This window comes from Netta rufina, assembly GCF_964035555.1.
Source record: "Netta rufina genome assembly, chromosome: 2".
Lineage (NCBI taxonomy): Eukaryota > Metazoa > Chordata > Aves > Anseriformes > Anatidae > Netta > Netta rufina.
In genome coordinates this window covers 79,383,355-79,400,162 of record NC_140124.1, presented here as the reverse complement: position 1 = coordinate 79,400,162, position 16,808 = coordinate 79,383,355, and the positions used below count along the sequence as shown (strand labels likewise).

Genomic DNA, 16,808 nt, shown 5'->3' with positions numbered 1-16,808 from the left:
GGTTACTTTCCTCCTCATTTATGATGTTATAATGGAACCAGATGCTCTTTCCTAAAAAAAATCACAGTAGCTAGCAACCCCAGATTTTCCTTTTCTCATTATAATTGCTACTGAAATTCTTACACCCTATAAATCACTTGGCAACATCCTCGTCAGCATGCAAGCCTCCCGTAAGACCTCCACAGATATGAAAAAAGCAAGCATGCATGACAGGACTCTTCTCGGCAGAACAGAGGCTACATATTAACCTACTACCTGCTTAAATCCTGCCAGGGCACAGATGGAGAGCTGCCTTTCACACGCAGGAGGAAGGTATAAAAAGCACCAAGTGCACAAGTATTTTTGTGCCTGCCACAAAGGGAAATGTGAGGAGCATCTCCTTCCTCACAGTCAGTTGTGGCAGCACACTGTGGAAGTCACCGTAGTGTATCAGTAGAGACGACCACTAAGAAGTCCTGAAGGACACCTGATACGTCTGAACGTAAAGTTTTCCCTTGTAAAGAGAATTTACAAGGATGAGAATAGACCTGAAATTGTACAAGTACAATGGTGGTTTGTTTTTTTTTTTTTTTTTAAATAAGAAGAAAGTTTTCTGTGAAATGTTAGTGCAAATACAGTGTGCCACTGGGCCACACTATTCTTCTACTACTTATCACTTAAATTTGTACAATACTCCTATGAGACATGAAGCCTGAATATTGAATGGGCAAGAGATTAGTTTGCCTGCCTTGTCTGCTGGTCATACACATGAAAAGTTGATCTTTTTTCACTTTAAGCTCAGGTGCCACTCAGTTAGTTTTGATTTTATATATATAAGACACACACTACGAATCAGAGCAGCATTACACACTGCTTCTTCAGGAAGGAGACACAATCAGCAGCTCTTAAAAAAGACAAACACCCCTCTTGTTTTTTTTTCCTCCTCGTATGCTGTGAAACAGACTCTTGCTTTTTATCTGTAAAAACTCATTATTCCCATTTCCATTTCAATTTTATAATATCCATTGATTCAAGCTAAAAGCAAACTCATGCCAAGATTCCCTTGCTGTCACAACAGATGAGATTTAATACTTCAGTGCTGGATCTTAACCATTTAGAGGCAAACCACATGAAGCAACTGCTCAGCCCTTCGAAGGACGTCAGCCCTTCTTGGAATCATTCAGTATTTAAGCATCAAAGGGACTCAGAATGAAACTCAGAGCTGGTGCAGTTCTCTCCAGGAAACAAGAAAGGCTTAAGGCAGCACCTCTATCCACAGATTATCTGTTTTACTGCAGCAATATCACAAGACACTACAGGAGGCAGCAGAAGACGCTTGGTGCATTTCAGTTACGGATGGCACTTGAGCCATGGAGCAGGAAAACAAACAGGACAAAACCTTCAGGACAGGTTTTAATAAGGCAAAAAAAAAAAGAGGACAAAAGCAGAGAGAGGTTTGATGGGTAACAAAAAATGTTATGTGAAGAGGTAACAAGGATCATAGTGAATGAAATTCACAGATGAATGTAAGAAAAATTTCACAGATGAACATAAGAAAAAAACTTAATAAGCAGCTATTGGCATCTCAACAGTGGAACATTTTGGTTGAATCTAATGTCAGCGGTAAAAAGGAGATCCAACTGGCCCAACAGACCCCTTCAGGAGTCACAGCTGAAAGCAACCGCACTGAAGTAGGTTAGTCATGCTCTTAATGAGGCTGAGTATTAATTTCTGAACTACAGTCTTATTGTTTGATCCACTGTCAACAAGGAGTCACGTGTCTTAAGGAAAACGACACTTGTGTATATTGTCACATATTAATGACAGGAGTCATTCTGCACCCCCTCTACTCTGTAAGTTAACTTACTTCAGCAGCTCCAGGGTTTTGTGATCCAAGGCTAATCTGGGATTTCCAGTCAGGTCCAGCTCTTGCAGTTTTGGAGGCAGGTTTTCAGGCAATGTGATTTCACTCAGCTCGTTGCAGCTTAGATCCACGCACTGCAAAAAGAAAGCAACTAAATAAGCAAGAGAATTCAGATGTCATTAAGATCAAACTGTGATTAAATGCAGCAATGCACGTTTCATGAATAAGGGAGCCTGCAGCCAAGACCTAAAATTACTCATTTAAGTAAGTGGTTCTTCACTGGCATTAAGCCTTCTTTACAGATGTCTGGGACACCTAGAAATATGTTCATCCCATTTCCATTTCTAGCCAGGTGTAATCATGCTGTAAAACCAGAAAGGTTTGTCTGCTCTTTGCAGACAGAAAGATGGTCACTATTTTCATTAACAAATAAAGTATTAAAGGAAAAAAGTTACTAATGAAAACAGTTGCCAGCTTTTTAACAGATAAAGGAAACAGAAAAATGAGGCTAGGGATTCTAAGACACTATCAGAGCAGTCCCTCCTCTGAAGTCCATATAAACACCGTAAGTATGAACACACTCAGGAATTTGATGCTTACTGAGGGGTATCAAAAATAAGCACTTATGAATGCATAGGACAGGGAGGAGTAGAAGGAGGAAAAGGAAAGAAATATCAGAGCAGTCGTCAACATGGTTTTAATCTGCATCATCTTAGAAGGATTCATATTTAAATCTGAATTAAAATAAGTAAAAAAAAAAAAAAAAAAAAAACGAAAGCTGAAGTATTTCAGAAAAAAATGTGATATTAAACCAGCAGAAAAACATGCTGGCTACCCTCCAGCTAAGCACAAATTAGCTAGAGTGCCCTAGAATGCCCTAGAGTGACAAAATCCCAAGCCAAACATAGTTAAAGCTGCATATCTGGACGAAAGTCAGTACACAAAATCATGGCATTTTAGAACAGAACCAACTCTTCAAACCCTATGAGAGGACCACAGGTGTATCACATACCAAAGACAGTAAAAAAAAAAATAAAAAAATAGAGCATGCGCCGCTTGATATTTAACTGAGGACAGAAGAAATATCCACAACCTTCAGAAAGGAGTTCCTTATTTTCAGCCTTAGGGTAGGTTGAGGAAGGGAGAACAACTTTTCTAGCTGCATGCTTTGACCAATACGTGATTTCCATTGATACAAGCAATAGACTTTCATTTTATTATGTATATTCAAAGATAATGGGTCCTGAGCTGGAGGAAGACATACGATAACCTGGTAAAATTTGGAAAAGAAAAATCTAACGCTTGATTAGATATATGCAATGCAGATAACGACCGCATCTTGAACCCCGAAGTTGTCTGCTACGAGGCCTCATTATCTAGGAAGAACAAACTGCTGACATTACCTAAGCCTGATAAAGAAATCAGAATTTAAATCCATCATACAAACTAAACAGTAGACAGCTTAACAGAAGACTTCTGCCAGCGAGTTGTTTTTCTCCTGCACTACTGCTTGCTGCTTCCACAGCGGCGGTAATTACTTCTCAGATTAACGAAGCCAGCAGCAGGTCTTGCTGGGTTCAACACCCCAGTGCCACTGCAAATTTGTTGGAAGAGAATGCTGGAATAAGGAGCACCAAAATCAGTGAAATCGTCTCATTGCTCTCAGGAGATGCCCGATATGCTGAAGGCAGCAACAGCCTAGAGCAGATCCCTTGGTACCAGGGAATAGTTTATTCATCAGATCAGGGTTTCTCAGATTTCATTTGTGCTGCTTGAAGAATAGGTTAGCAGGGACTTTCTGCATATCTATGTTAAATTTAGTCCTTATTCTACTCCCCAGGCAAGCAGGAAAACCTATTTCCTAACCGGTCCTGATTTCCTTGTGCGTCATTTTAATGTAAGCTGGCTAGCCCCACCCGGGCAGCACCAGAAGAACAAATGCAACTGCACACAGGACACAGCCCAGGTGCTGGCCATAATTTAATATTCAGCACTTGCTCACACTGCATTTATGGCGTTGCAACTGTCCTGGCCGTAGCTGACAGAGGCTTGAGCTACCTCCAGCTGAGACTGGAGGTGGGCATAACAAAACTCACCTAACTAGCAGAGAAACTATCAAACACTGAGAGCTTCCTCCTTGAGATGCTACTGCTGCCAGATCTTCCTGGTTCACTTCGTACCCTCAACCATCTTTTAACACACAAGAAGGTACACAAACTGGTAGCCTCTTCAAAATTCAATTTTAGGGAAAAAAATAAAAATGTTTTATCAAGTTATCTCAGGGATATTTGCTGGGCTTTTTAATGCACAGAACACCACAGAACTTCTGTAACCTTAACAGTAGTGTGTAAAATCAGCTTAGAGAACTGTATCACTAAAATGACCTTGTGTTTGGAAACCCTGAAGTTACTCTAAGTACAAAAGCATCATCTCTTATATTAGCTTTCCCCCTGAAATTATTTCAGACAACATCATAACTGTTCCAGTACTGCTGACTCAAAAAATGTCATGTGTCAGCCTCTCAGGCTAATTAAATACAAAGCAGAGCAGCTATTACCTCAGGTAACAGTTTACTAAGAAGTTTAGAGTATGTGAATGCCACCTCAATTAAGATTAATGATTAAGTATGACAATCATTAACATGAGACTATGCAACTCTGCGCTTTGCTACAAGCAAGCTTCTTCACCAAACTACCAAACCCCTAACTCAAGCTCCAGTTTTCCAGTTTCTTACCTTGCTTTGGCACATTTTGAATGCTTTTAAACATCCAAAGAGGATCTCCAGTCATGCTTAGTAACGGATACAGCTGGGCTGCACAAACTCCAAGCCCTGATCCAGAGAAATCTCCAAGAGGCCAGAAGCAGCCCTGTGCCCACCAAGGCTACGGCACAGGGATCTGGCAGTGGTACGAACTCCTAAGTTTCACCTAAGTCCAAACCAGACGTGGGTACTGACGAGGTATTTTCCATCCACAAAGGTGGAGTCCTAGAGCACTACACTCTCTGGTGAAGGCATGCACACTATTTCTCTAGTTGCAAAACAGTTGATGACATCCACGCCTCTTTATTTCGCTAGAAAGAACTAAATAACTGTAGGAACTAAATAACTTAGGAAGAGTAAAACACCAGGTCTTCCATGAACATTTTTCTGCTAAGCTTTGTAGCAGAGAGACTCTCTGAATACTGCTACTTCTTAAAAACATTCAGCTATCCCCAAGATGTGAGAACAAAAAGGAGAAAGATGGTTATTCCTTATCACATGTTTACATTATCCTCCTTTTTTTGGTTAAAAATGCCCTCATATTTTAAAGAAATGTTTACTGTGCAGAGCCTCACTCCCCCACCCCAATTCTTCCTCTAAGAAGAAAAGCTTTACTTCTAATCGATTCTAAATGGCCCTCAGTTTCCTCTGGCCATTGTTCCGAAGAGGGAGGAGTATTCAAAAAGCCACAAGTTTGTTTGAGATTTCCTGGCCTGAACCACAAAGCTCATCTTTACGTGTACTCACTGTCCAAAAAAAGTATTCCTCCTGCTGCTCTGCATGACCCCAGACACTGCAGCACAGAGACCAGTCTGGGAACTTAGCCTTTTGACTCTGCAGAGTGTGCGAAGGACACACAAGTTGCTTTGATCCCGTGAATAGGTAATCAGTTCTCAAACTCAGGGAATGAAAGATAGATTTTTTTCGATCCTACCACAAGATTCGTACGCTATGAGTTAACCATCTCCCAGCTCCAAGCAGTGGAAATGGCATGCAGTCAGAAATATTCTGCGCGTTGTGGCCAGGAGGGACACAAACTTGACGTACAGAAGGTAAGCGGTATTGCTCTCGGCATGGTCAAGCAAAGAACGTGTCTCACAAAAAAAGAACTGTCAGGAACAGCCCAGAATTATTTCTGGTAACACACCCGAGATGGATTAAGCGTTCCTCCAGTTGTGCAAAATTTGACTGCAATTAGGAAAACTGAAGTAGCTTGCCTAACTGCTCAAATCCTGCGCTCCTGGAATTTATCTCTGTCCCCAGGGCCTATCCTATTTTGCAGCTTCAGCAGTTTTTAAACATGTGCTGAAAACAAAGTCCATTCCTACGGAATTAACCAACTGCCGAGGCAGCAAGAGTTAATTGTGTATAGCTCTTGGCAAACGTTTAAGTCGTATCATAAGAGACTGCCACAGGAAGACAATTAACACTTATTTGGCAAAGAAAATGGGATGTGGTGAAGGTGAGTGTAAAATCAGATTTTGAGGACCTTCCTCCCTTCCACTACGAGGCAGCACGGGGGCGAGTGCTTTACCCACGACCTCAGGCAAAAAAGCAGCTGTCAGTGCCCACGATTTTTGAGAATATACCGTCCTGCAGCAATGACTGACCCGAGGGGAGAACAGAATTGGTAAAGCACGCACTACTTTGCGTCTTTCACAGCACATTCATGTCTTACCTTTATTTCAGAAAGCTGCATGACTTCTGGGAAGACTTCGATGCAGTTGGAATGAGCAATGACAGTGTGCATGCGCCTACAGTTCATGATGGTTGTTGGAATGGCTTTCAGTTTGTTCCCACTAATATCAATTTCCTCCAACTCTTCCAGCTTGGCCATTTTACTACAAGAGTTTGAGAATTTTGCTGTTAATATGCATACATGTTTCATTTTGAAATGGTGATAAGAGCAGTGACTTTCATGATTTTGAGAAAATACAATGGCAGATTTTGGCCCTTGTTCACAGCTGTGCCTGCCACCTCTCCTCCCATCAGATGCTGACAGCTGTGGAACCCAGATCTGTGCTGTTTCTGCCAATTTTTGTTAATTCTACTTTCAAAGTGACTTATTTTGCTTACATTCTTTCTGCTTACCAGCTCGCTTTCACTCTTTCCTCCTTTCTTCCAACCCTAGCTTTCCACTTCATCCCAGATTTTCCCCTCCACCTTCTGGCACCCTGCTCAGCCCCACTGCCTTATTCACCTCCCTCCCTCTCCATCTCTCCTTGCCACCGAAGCCCAGTTGCTCAGAACATCCCACAAGGACAGAGATGTCTCTTCCTTTATTTATTGGCATCTCCTTTCCAAGGTTGTACCCCATCAGCTTTACAGCACATCTTACACTTGAAAGATTTCTGATTAAACCAGAGTGAATTGAAAGTACAGTAGTTCATCTAAATTGCTGCCAAGGGAGAATCTCCTTCGGGAGCGAGAGGATTTTTTTCCTGGTGTTGCTTTGTCCACTGCCAAAGGACATTTTCAGATTGTTATGCTTACAAATCTCCTGCAAGGAGAAGCCCATCAGGTGCGAGCAAGGTGACCAAACTGGGAAAAACAGATCTCTTTGACTGACTTCAGAAGCATACTGCAGCCATGCTGAATTCATCAACTTGAAAAGAATTCCCAGTGCAATCAGAAGGCACCAACACACACTGTGCAACACAGGGGGGGGGGGTTAGCAACGTGCAACAGGGCAGAGCAGATGCATCCACCCACTGCAGTATCACTACATTCAAAATACAACCTGCGCCGCCAGATTTCTGGGCAACTTAGCTCTCAGTGTGAAAATATCTCACGTTGCCCACTGGTGGGCCAGTGGCAGTAACACCAGTTACTTACCTTGCAGGGAAGCTCTGTAGGCGATTGTAGGCCATGTGCAGGATTTTGAGGTGTGGATGGCCCGTTAGCAAGGGTACACATTTATCTGTGAGGTTGTTATTGGTCAGATACAACTCCTGTAAGATGCTATGGGTCTCTTCAGAAAGCGTGGCTGGAGGAAGCATTTCCAGTTTGTTGGCAGAGGCATTAAGAAACCTCAGGCTGCAAAGAAACGTTGCATAAGGGAGTTCAGTGAAACATCCTGCAGGTTGTCTCAAAGTATAAATAAAATTTCTATTTATAAGATAGTTAAAATAAAGATCAAAAGCAGCAAGTGCACAATGATGGACAGAAAGAGCAGAAGTCTAGTATTATACAAGCAACATTTCTGGTCCCATTTTTAAGTTAACCCATTTCTGTGAACATAACAGCAGCAAAATAAGTATGTCAAAATGCCTCTGTCCTTTTATGAAAACCTCATACTGCTGATGTTACTACAGAAGTACCTACAGCTAACAGCAATAGCAAACCACATCATTTCCATATTTGTTCCACGTAAAAATGAATTCTCAACTCATTATCAGTGAAGCACGAGAGCATAGCTGCCCTTCAAATGACTAAAAAAAGTCACTGGTAAAAAAAAAAAAAAGCCAGCCATTTTTTCAGTATTTTAAATACTGGCTAGGATACAGAGAGTTTTTGTTTGTTTGTTTTAACCTGAAGGCCTGAAAACATCTACAAAATACGAAGAAGTTCTCTGTGAATATTTGGACAACTGAAGACATACCATTCACGCACAAAAAAACACAGCCGGGGACCCAAGCAGTAATTTACCTCTTATGTTTGAAAGAGAAACAGAGCCAATGTTCAATTAAATTAAAGAAGTTAGATGCTTGCTGATCTATGCAGCAAGCAAGCCAGCACTCTCTATAGATCCGGAGTGTCCTTCCCCTAGCAGAAGCCCTTGTCAATATTTTCTGCAACTCCACTACAAGCAGCAAGGACCGAAGACGCATAGAAATGAAGTTACTCTCTCTCCCTCAGAGGCTCCTTGCCAGGGTGGGAGCAGGACCTGCTGAAGAAGAGGCACTGCCCACTCTGGCCAGTGACATTCTGCACACAGACGATTCCCGACTCATGTTCCTTTAGGGAGTTTTGTGACTGCAGAACTTGTGGGAAGGTGCATACTGTTAGCATCTCCACAGCTAGAATTCACGCAGGCAATCCCAAAGAAACGGAAGAATAAGGCCATTTAGCCTTTAGTAACCAACTCTGGCATGACCAGGTCTTTTCAAGAGAATTAAGACCTCTCTTCCTCCCTCCTTGTTTTAGAGAAGGCTGCCTTAGAGAACTTGTGATACAGAAGTAAATGTGTGGCTGCCAGCCTGCAGTGAGCATGTTGAAATCAGGCTGCACTGCTCCTACCAGCTAACAGCAAAACAGTCACAGCTGCCTTCAAGACACAGGACTCAGAAATGAGCTGGCTGGAACCCGTAAGGCCAGCGACCAGGACACAAAAGGTATGTGCGTCCTTGTCATCGATCTGAAGAGAAAGTGATAAAATATTGATGGCTCTTCCCCCGCCTCGCCTCAGTGCACAGGAATTCACGCTGACCTTTCAGGTCTGCTAATGAATGAGATGGATTTGCATGAGTTGCAGCTGGTTGCAACTTGCTCGGCAGCAAATAAGGGTCAGGCATGCCACAGGGAAGTCACGTGGGACGTCAAAGGATTTAAAAATATTTCCATTAGAAGCAAAAACCTCTCAGCGCTGCACAGAACTGAAACTAGGTTAGCTGCTCTACGCAGACCGAGGAGTCCACTACGGAGACACAGTTTAATCCTGAGGCTCATTCATTATTCACAGGGGTGGTGGAACTCCAGAGGAGGAGGGGAGGAGAGGGAGGATTAACAGAGAAGGGAATAAGCATTTGAAAGGGTTTTTAACATTATTTACTTATTCTAAAAGGAGGCTGCTCAGTTTTGCCCTCTAGGTATAAACTAAAAATATATTAAGCTCTTTCAAAGTTGGATTATTAAACTGAAGCATACCACATCAACAGTTCCTGTGCTTAATTACACACCAGCAAGCACACCTATTGCTAAAATATAGACAATTATTACTTGGGCAACTTCATTCTAATATCCACGACAATCCCTCTCTCTCCACAAAAAGGCACTTTCATTAACATTAAAGCCATGACGGTGCCTTTTGTACTGCTCGCAGTAGAAAATGGTCATCTTCAGCTCAGTCTGGAAAGGTTTAAGTAATAAAAAGGCTTAAGGCTGCAGGGAAGAGCGCCCTTTCCCAGGAATATGACAGGGACGAGGAGGTAATAGCAAAACACCAAAACACACAACCAGAAAAACCTCAAGAAAAGGCATCTTCCACTTGAAAAGGAATCTGTATTTCTCCTTATGCTCCTGTAGGATGCAGCAGAATAAATTGCAGTGGTTCACAGGTACCTTCCTTTAATTACCAGACGGAGCCTAACGGATAACCTATAGAGCTTCCTATGGCTATGAGGTTCCTAATGCACAGAAGAATTTAGGTTTGCTCAAATACAGCTATCCCAAAACACAGCTGAAATCTTCAAGGAAGCGCACGTTGTTCTGATGATGCTGGAATTGATATGATCTACTATAGATAAGTCATCCTAAATTCAAAAGAAAAATGAATCAGGAAGCGTTCTGTTTCTAATAGGTTTTCAACATTGGTAGAATACAACGAGAAATCTCAAGCTGTTCCTTCGCTGGCATTGAAAGTGGTTGAAATTTGCGTATTCCTGCCAAAAACAGGTTTTGAATGCACATTTTCCAATGGGGAAAGCAGAGAGGAGAGTTGTTGCCCTGTATCCTTCCACCTCCCCACCTTTTGCCAGGTCTTCCAGAGACTGGAAATAAACACTGGAAATAAATCCCCAGCCTCCTGACCTACTGTTTAGTGCCTTGGTGTTCACAGTGCTTACGTGGCTAGCAACATCTTGCCAGCAGCCTAGAATGAGCACCCTGTGGTAGAGGGGTCTTTCACCCTCACCACACCTAGCAAACACCTCCACGTGCACACTCACAGCCACGCAGCACTCAGATTCAGGGTAGTCACGTAGTAATCTCCATCTGTAGCTTAATTCTCAAAAGATAGCTGATACCATGAGAAAAAGAGTATGCTGCTTATTTACATGTTCCTTCTGACCAGCTGTTACATTAAAATGGTAAAAACACATTCTCCAAAGATCCTTTTTTCAAAATATTCTCTGGATTAAAGGAGAGACACCGCTCTTTGGGCACAGGACAGAACGAACTAGCAGATTGCTGCTGCATAAAGCTTTGTTGATTCTGTGCTAGATTCTTCTGCCCAAAAAATCTATACTTGCCCATCAGTTTTTCCCTCTGATTTAACACAGAAGTCCTCCACCGGGTTATTTCCACTCCCCTGTTCCTTCATCCTCACGCACTGTGCCAGCCACCAGCTCAGAAGGCACATCTTCCAAATGCCCTCTGGAGGAGAGGAAATTTACTTGGGCACAATTGTTGCCATCTCTCTTGTGCATGGACCTGAACTGATTCATGTTCCTTGAAGATATCCCACTCGTACTGCTTATCAGATGGAAGCAGAACGTCAAGTATTAAAGCTCAGTCCCAAATTAATTGTTTCCCCTTCCAATTCCACCCACACACTACACCACAAGCTCATGAACAAAGTACAGCATCACTACAAAATCCTGAATTCAGCAGCCCGCGCACATACCAGAGTATAATGCAGCGAGGGGAGCGTGAATTAACAAGTACTAGAAGAGTGTCAGGGATTAAGAAAGAAAGAAAAGCATTGGCAGGAGGATGCCAGAATTCGTCAGCATTGACAAGGTGCAAATTCTCCTCTGGAGTAATAATATAAACATTGAACTCTGGCTGGAGTAAGTCACCTTCAGTTTTATGGGGTATTAAAGTAAAATCCCTTGCTAGACTCAACTTCTCCAAGAGAAAATAAAGACTGTCCCAAAGAATACACCAGAATCAAGGGCATGGATCTAATTCAACAGAACAGACCTAATATGCATGCAGCATTCACACGCCTTCCCTATTTAAATCCAGAGGGCTCTGAACTGAGTTTGAACTTCCAAAAGCAGGGGAAGAAAATCTATGGGAAGCTGCAAAAGGTTCAAAATCTTTTTTTTTTTTTTTTTTCCCTTCAACATAGAAGTTTACCTCCAGCACACACACAGGCTAAACTGTTAGGTGTCACTAAAATTGCATCTCCCAATTCCTCAGCATCTTCTGAGGTAGCTTGGCAAACTTGGCTTGCCATAAAGACACAGCCACCACAGGAATAATTTAAGTACTCCAAAATGCTTACGAATGTTCAACATTAGTAAGAGCAGCACAGAAAACTGTATCCAACGACAAAGCAGCAGCAAGTCAAAAACCACTGAGCTTAGCTTGGAAGTATTGATAAATGTTGGAAAGAATGCTGCAGCTGTAAAATAAAATACGCGGAGAAATCAAGATCTCCAGCTTGGCCTGTGCCCCAAGATCTCCATCAGCACAGAGCAATCAAAACAGAAAATTTCTTCTTCAGTCCCTTCTGCAGAGACATGCCCTCAATTTCTCATCACCTAATCCTGAAATAATTTACGACTGCAGTAGCAAGTGTGTGAGAGGAAGAAACCTTTCAGATTGGTGTGTCTGGGGGAAAAAATGACCAAGGAAGTTTTTTGCAAACTGATGCAAAGAACTTCTGCTCCCTTAAAAAAAAAAAAAAAAGGACAAAAACACTCCAGTGAATCCCCTTCCTGTTGATGAACTGCCAAAAACGCAAGCCAACTATGTTTGAGTGCTTTTGCCACCTCAGCTCTTACTTTCTAACCTATCTTCAGCTGTTTCATTAACCGAGACATCCCCAGTTTCTAAGATATCTGTTTGCAAACCCTGACCTACCAACCACGAAACAACTGCAGGTAAGCACTTCTGCAACCAAAGTACGTGCGTCAAACACTCCCTGCATTCATTTGAATTTGTTTCCTCTCTCACTCCTGTTGTATCCACGATATGTATGAGTCCTTGCATAAGAAGGCAGCAGCCACAGTGGGTGGAAATGGCAAATATCAAACAAGTTTAACTGGGTCACCTTCCAGAACTCCAGCAAAAAAATAAAAATAAATCAGATCAAAACCACCACCAACAACAAAATCAAAACAGGTAAGAACAGCTGAACAAAGCTGAAAACAAGAATGGTGCAGAAAAGAGCCTAGAGGACGGGCTCTGAACAGCTGACACTGGCTTAGCCTCCACTCTAGGCACTGCCGGACACCACAAACCAACAGAAAGCTCAAGATTGAATCCAGGCAGATCACAGTTAGACCTTCACCATATAACAGCTTTAAATAATGCAGGGGCTCTTTTAAAGGTCTGCCTACAGCTACAACATCCACAGACACTGGAAAGGAAGTTTAGGCAACAGGCAAACCCTTGACCTTCATCACTGTCTCTCCACTTTTAGACCCACCTGACCCACTGCCACTGTTTTTCTACTAAACTCGGCGAATTTAAACTCTTAAATGCCTGCCCATCTGATCCAAAGGACATTTCGTAGAACTGCTTTCATGGCCTTACGCTGTTAGTTTTGCTGCAAGCTGGTCGAGGAAGGCAGCAAAAAGGCTGTACGAGAACTGGACAGAGCGGGAAAGGCATCTGCCAACACAACAAATGAAGCAGCGAGTAGAAACAAAAGGCTGTGGGGTTGCAGGTGTGCAAAAAAAAAAATAAAAATAAAAGAGAAAGGTTAAGGACTCTGCTTGGGAGTTTTTCCCATCAGCTATAACACTCGCATGAGTTCTCTATTTTCGCAGCATCTGGTAATGAAAAATGAACAGATTATCTGGCTGTCTCGGTGGCGCTCGTCTTGCCAAGAAGATCCCCACCCAACAAGAGAAATCCTTGCTAACATGATCAAGATGTGCATACTTTCAGCAGAATAAACAGAACCAAGTTCAGTCTTGGTCAGAGCAATGTTTCACAGAAAGTCCTCCGTTTCTTCTCAAATAACAGTTTAAAGCAGAAGAAAAATAAAAAAAGAGAGACAAAATAACCATAAATTATACTCTTCATCAGAAAATCCATCTTTTTAATTGGCTTTGAAGGGTTAAGAGAGCAAAACTGATGTCCATACATTTTATGAAGAGAACAGAGAGGTTTTTCAGTTTTTGTTGTTGTTTTGGTGAAAGTGATACTCCCTCCATGCGCACCAATGCCCTGGTTTCCCTGCCTTTCTCGGGTCTTCTGGATGTCAAAGCTCACCAGTGTTTGTGCTGGCATTTGCCCAACGCACTTCAGAGACACGTAGTCAAATATTCAGGACTGAGAAGGAGAAAGCGCTTATAATTCACAACGTGAGACTTCATATCGAGACAAGATATCATCTGCCAACTGCATAGACTTGAGTACCTTCCCCCCAAAATAAACCCATCTTTTCGTGTCGCAGAAGATAAGTCACTTTGTGGAGAGATAAGGGCTCTGTAAAGTGATTTGTCCAACGTTACACACAGGGAACCCAATTCCCTTGCCATGTCTGGCAGCACAGATTGTGCTTCCCAGGGGATGCTTTGAAAAGAGAAACATCTCACCTTTTCTGAAAAACGAACAGAACCCCTAAACACCTTCCCCTGGTCCAGACCTTTAGCTGCTGACAGAAGCAAACATCTAAAAGCAAAGTGAAGAGAAAGATGTTTGCTACAGGAAATTTCAAACGTAAAACCCTTCCATCGGGGGCTGCTATTTTCCTTCACAGGTATCACTTCTGCAGCAGGAATAGGAGCAGCAGCATGGACAAACCATTTTTAAGTCAAGCCTTCTAAGGCAGTAATGGGGTAGGCAACATGGGAAAGCCCCCCGCAAGCTCACTGCTTCTGTCATCATCACAAACGAGGGAGGCTGCAGTGGTGATGAAATCCCAGAATGGGTAAGCTGTGCTCACCTCTTGTTTTGTTAGTACCTGTAGAGAAGTTTAAACACACATTCCCTGTGCTGCTTGGAAGCTGCGTCACCTCAAAGCTACAGACGGAAAAAGTCTCCAAGTCGGAAGCAGCCACTGAATATGCTATTCAAAGCAGGTTTAGGTTCTACCTCTTCTCAGCCAACATTTTGCCAGCTTCTGAAAGTCTAGCCCCAATTCTAGTTTTAGCCTGTGCTTGTTCATTTTGGCATCATGAAAAAAGGAGGGGGGGGGGAAAAGCTGTCTGCAGTTCTGTAGCTCAGTTTAAAAAGGTGAGTTGCAGCCCAAGAATTTTTATCCAGATTCTCTGCCAGGATTGCACTAATCTGCATTCAAGACCTACAACTTGTAAATAAATTTACTGAAGTATTGCTCTCCTTGTTTTCTCAGATGCCAGTAGCTTTCTGAATCTTACTTAAAGGTTTCTTTCCTTTCCAAGTTGACAGGAATTTCAACTTGGGACCTGTAAATAGGATTATTTTAAATTGACCTAATTTTGCAGCCTTCATGAAAAAACTTCTACAAGGTTTGACATCTGAAGTTCATGCAACATCTAATGGGGATGACTTTCTCAAACTCTTGTACAAGACAATTACAGCTGCTGCTGTTAAACATCTTTCCCATATGATTTTCATTGCATTTAAACAGAAACATAACTGGTGATTGCAATTATTACAGCAGCAGCATTGCTACATTTGATCGCTTTAATTGCATTTTTATGTAAAGTCCCAACTGTAACAGTAATTAATATCAGAACAACTTTGCTGATCATCATTTTTCTTTCAAAGGTGGTACCCTACCAACAGCTGAATGCGGACAGGTATGCAATAGCTTAAAATAAAATAAAAATTTAAGTACAAAAATTACTTTAAAGTTTCTTTAAAGCAAATCAAGACTGAAATGCTATACTGGGATAAACCTAAACCTTGTCCTAACAAAGTCCATCCTTTAGAAGACAATTTTTCAACTAAAAGATAATTTCCTTCTTATTCTTTGAACAAGACAGTTCAAAAACCAAGTTTACATAGAAAGCATCTCAACCAACCTAATTCCGCAGCTCTGATGCCCTGAATCTCAGGAAGTATAAACAGAGGTTCACAGCAGTATGAACAGTATAAAAGGAGGAGTTTTGCACTATTCTTAACTAGGTGATGATCTGTGACAGATCACCAGTCCTTCTTCACCTCTCAAGAAACCTAGGGGCTGTGTGTTCCCTTCGTCACAGTTAAGATTAGAAATAAAACCCCACAGCAGAAAAATCTCACTGCCTGTTAAGTTACACATGGGTTAAAATATTCAGAAATCCCACAACACTTTGTTGAAGTGCAGAGGTGCAAGGAACACTGACATCAAGCGTGGCAAGCCCATCCGCCACCCCAGCGATGCTATGAATCCCTGGTATTTTAATCACAGTCACTTTACAGGATATGTTTAGATCAAGGAAGAAAGATTATGAAGACTTTGAGACTAAAGGAACAGCAGTATAAAAATAAGAAGCCAAAAATCAGATCAAGCGGTGACACCAGCTAAATTAGCGACAAACATTTGAAAGGCATAAGAAATTCACAAAGCAAGGACACAGGAATAACTGAGTTATTCTGACAGCCTTATGCACAGATTTTGTTTTGTTTGGCAGGTATAAATAAGTTCTAGCCTATGACTGAAGGAGGGGGGGGAAGCTTTCACACTTCATCAAGCAAACCTAAGGAATATATATTTAAAGAAACTGCCACTAACTCATCTCAGTGTATGTAGTAGAAAATAGCATGCGCTTCACTTTACAGCTCGATTTCAAGAAGTAGGTGTACAGCAGGAGCTTGGTGGGGATAAAAAAGTAACCATATAAGGCAACAAAGCCAGAATAAAAAGAATCTGTGTTTTGGTGAGTTGGGCAGACATCTGTTCTTATCACCCAAGGTTTGACAACTTTCAAATCAGGGGAACCTCACATTACCCCTTCAACTAGGAAATAAAGCACAAAGCAAGGTTTCTCTCACACAAGTTGAAAACAAATTCCTTTACATTTACCTGTCTGCTTTCAAAAGCAGGTTAGATGGCAGTTCCAGGAGCTGGTTGTGTTGCACATCCAGAACCTCCACTTGTGTTCGCTCAAGCCGATCTGGTAGCCTTCCTAACAAGTTGTGTCCCGCCAGCAGCTTGCGCAAGCTACTGTTGTAAAACAACCTGAGAGAAAGAAAACACACCAAAAATAATAAAAATCTCAGCTGAAGATTTGCTTTGGGAATTTAAGTGTGATACCACAGTTCATTACCAGCAAGTGATTCAGCCAACTGATTAGCAGACCGGTATTAGTTACGCACGGATCTGAGAACATCTTCCCACTCTCCACCAACTTCTTAAAAAGGTTGCTCAGAGACAGGGAAGGAGACTTGAGGATGATT

At 42.0% G+C, this 16,808-nt stretch overlaps 1 protein-coding gene across 1 annotated transcript in view; it reads right to left on the bottom strand.

Moving 5' to 3' along the window:
* Positions 1-16,808, bottom strand: part of PHLPP1 (PH domain and leucine rich repeat protein phosphatase 1) — a gene marked incomplete at its 5' end in the record, with an annotated part of 129,628 nt that overhangs the window by 9,281 nt on the left and 103,539 nt on the right. Inside the window, 4 exons of the mRNA XM_084281637.1 lie at positions 1,847-1,977; positions 6,283-6,445; positions 7,440-7,640; positions 16,435-16,590. Of these exons, the coding sequence (XP_084137763.1) occupies positions 1,847-1,977; positions 6,283-6,445; positions 7,440-7,640; positions 16,435-16,590 (651 nt within the window). The remainder of the gene's footprint in view (positions 1-1,846; positions 1,978-6,282; positions 6,446-7,439; positions 7,641-16,434; positions 16,591-16,808) is intronic.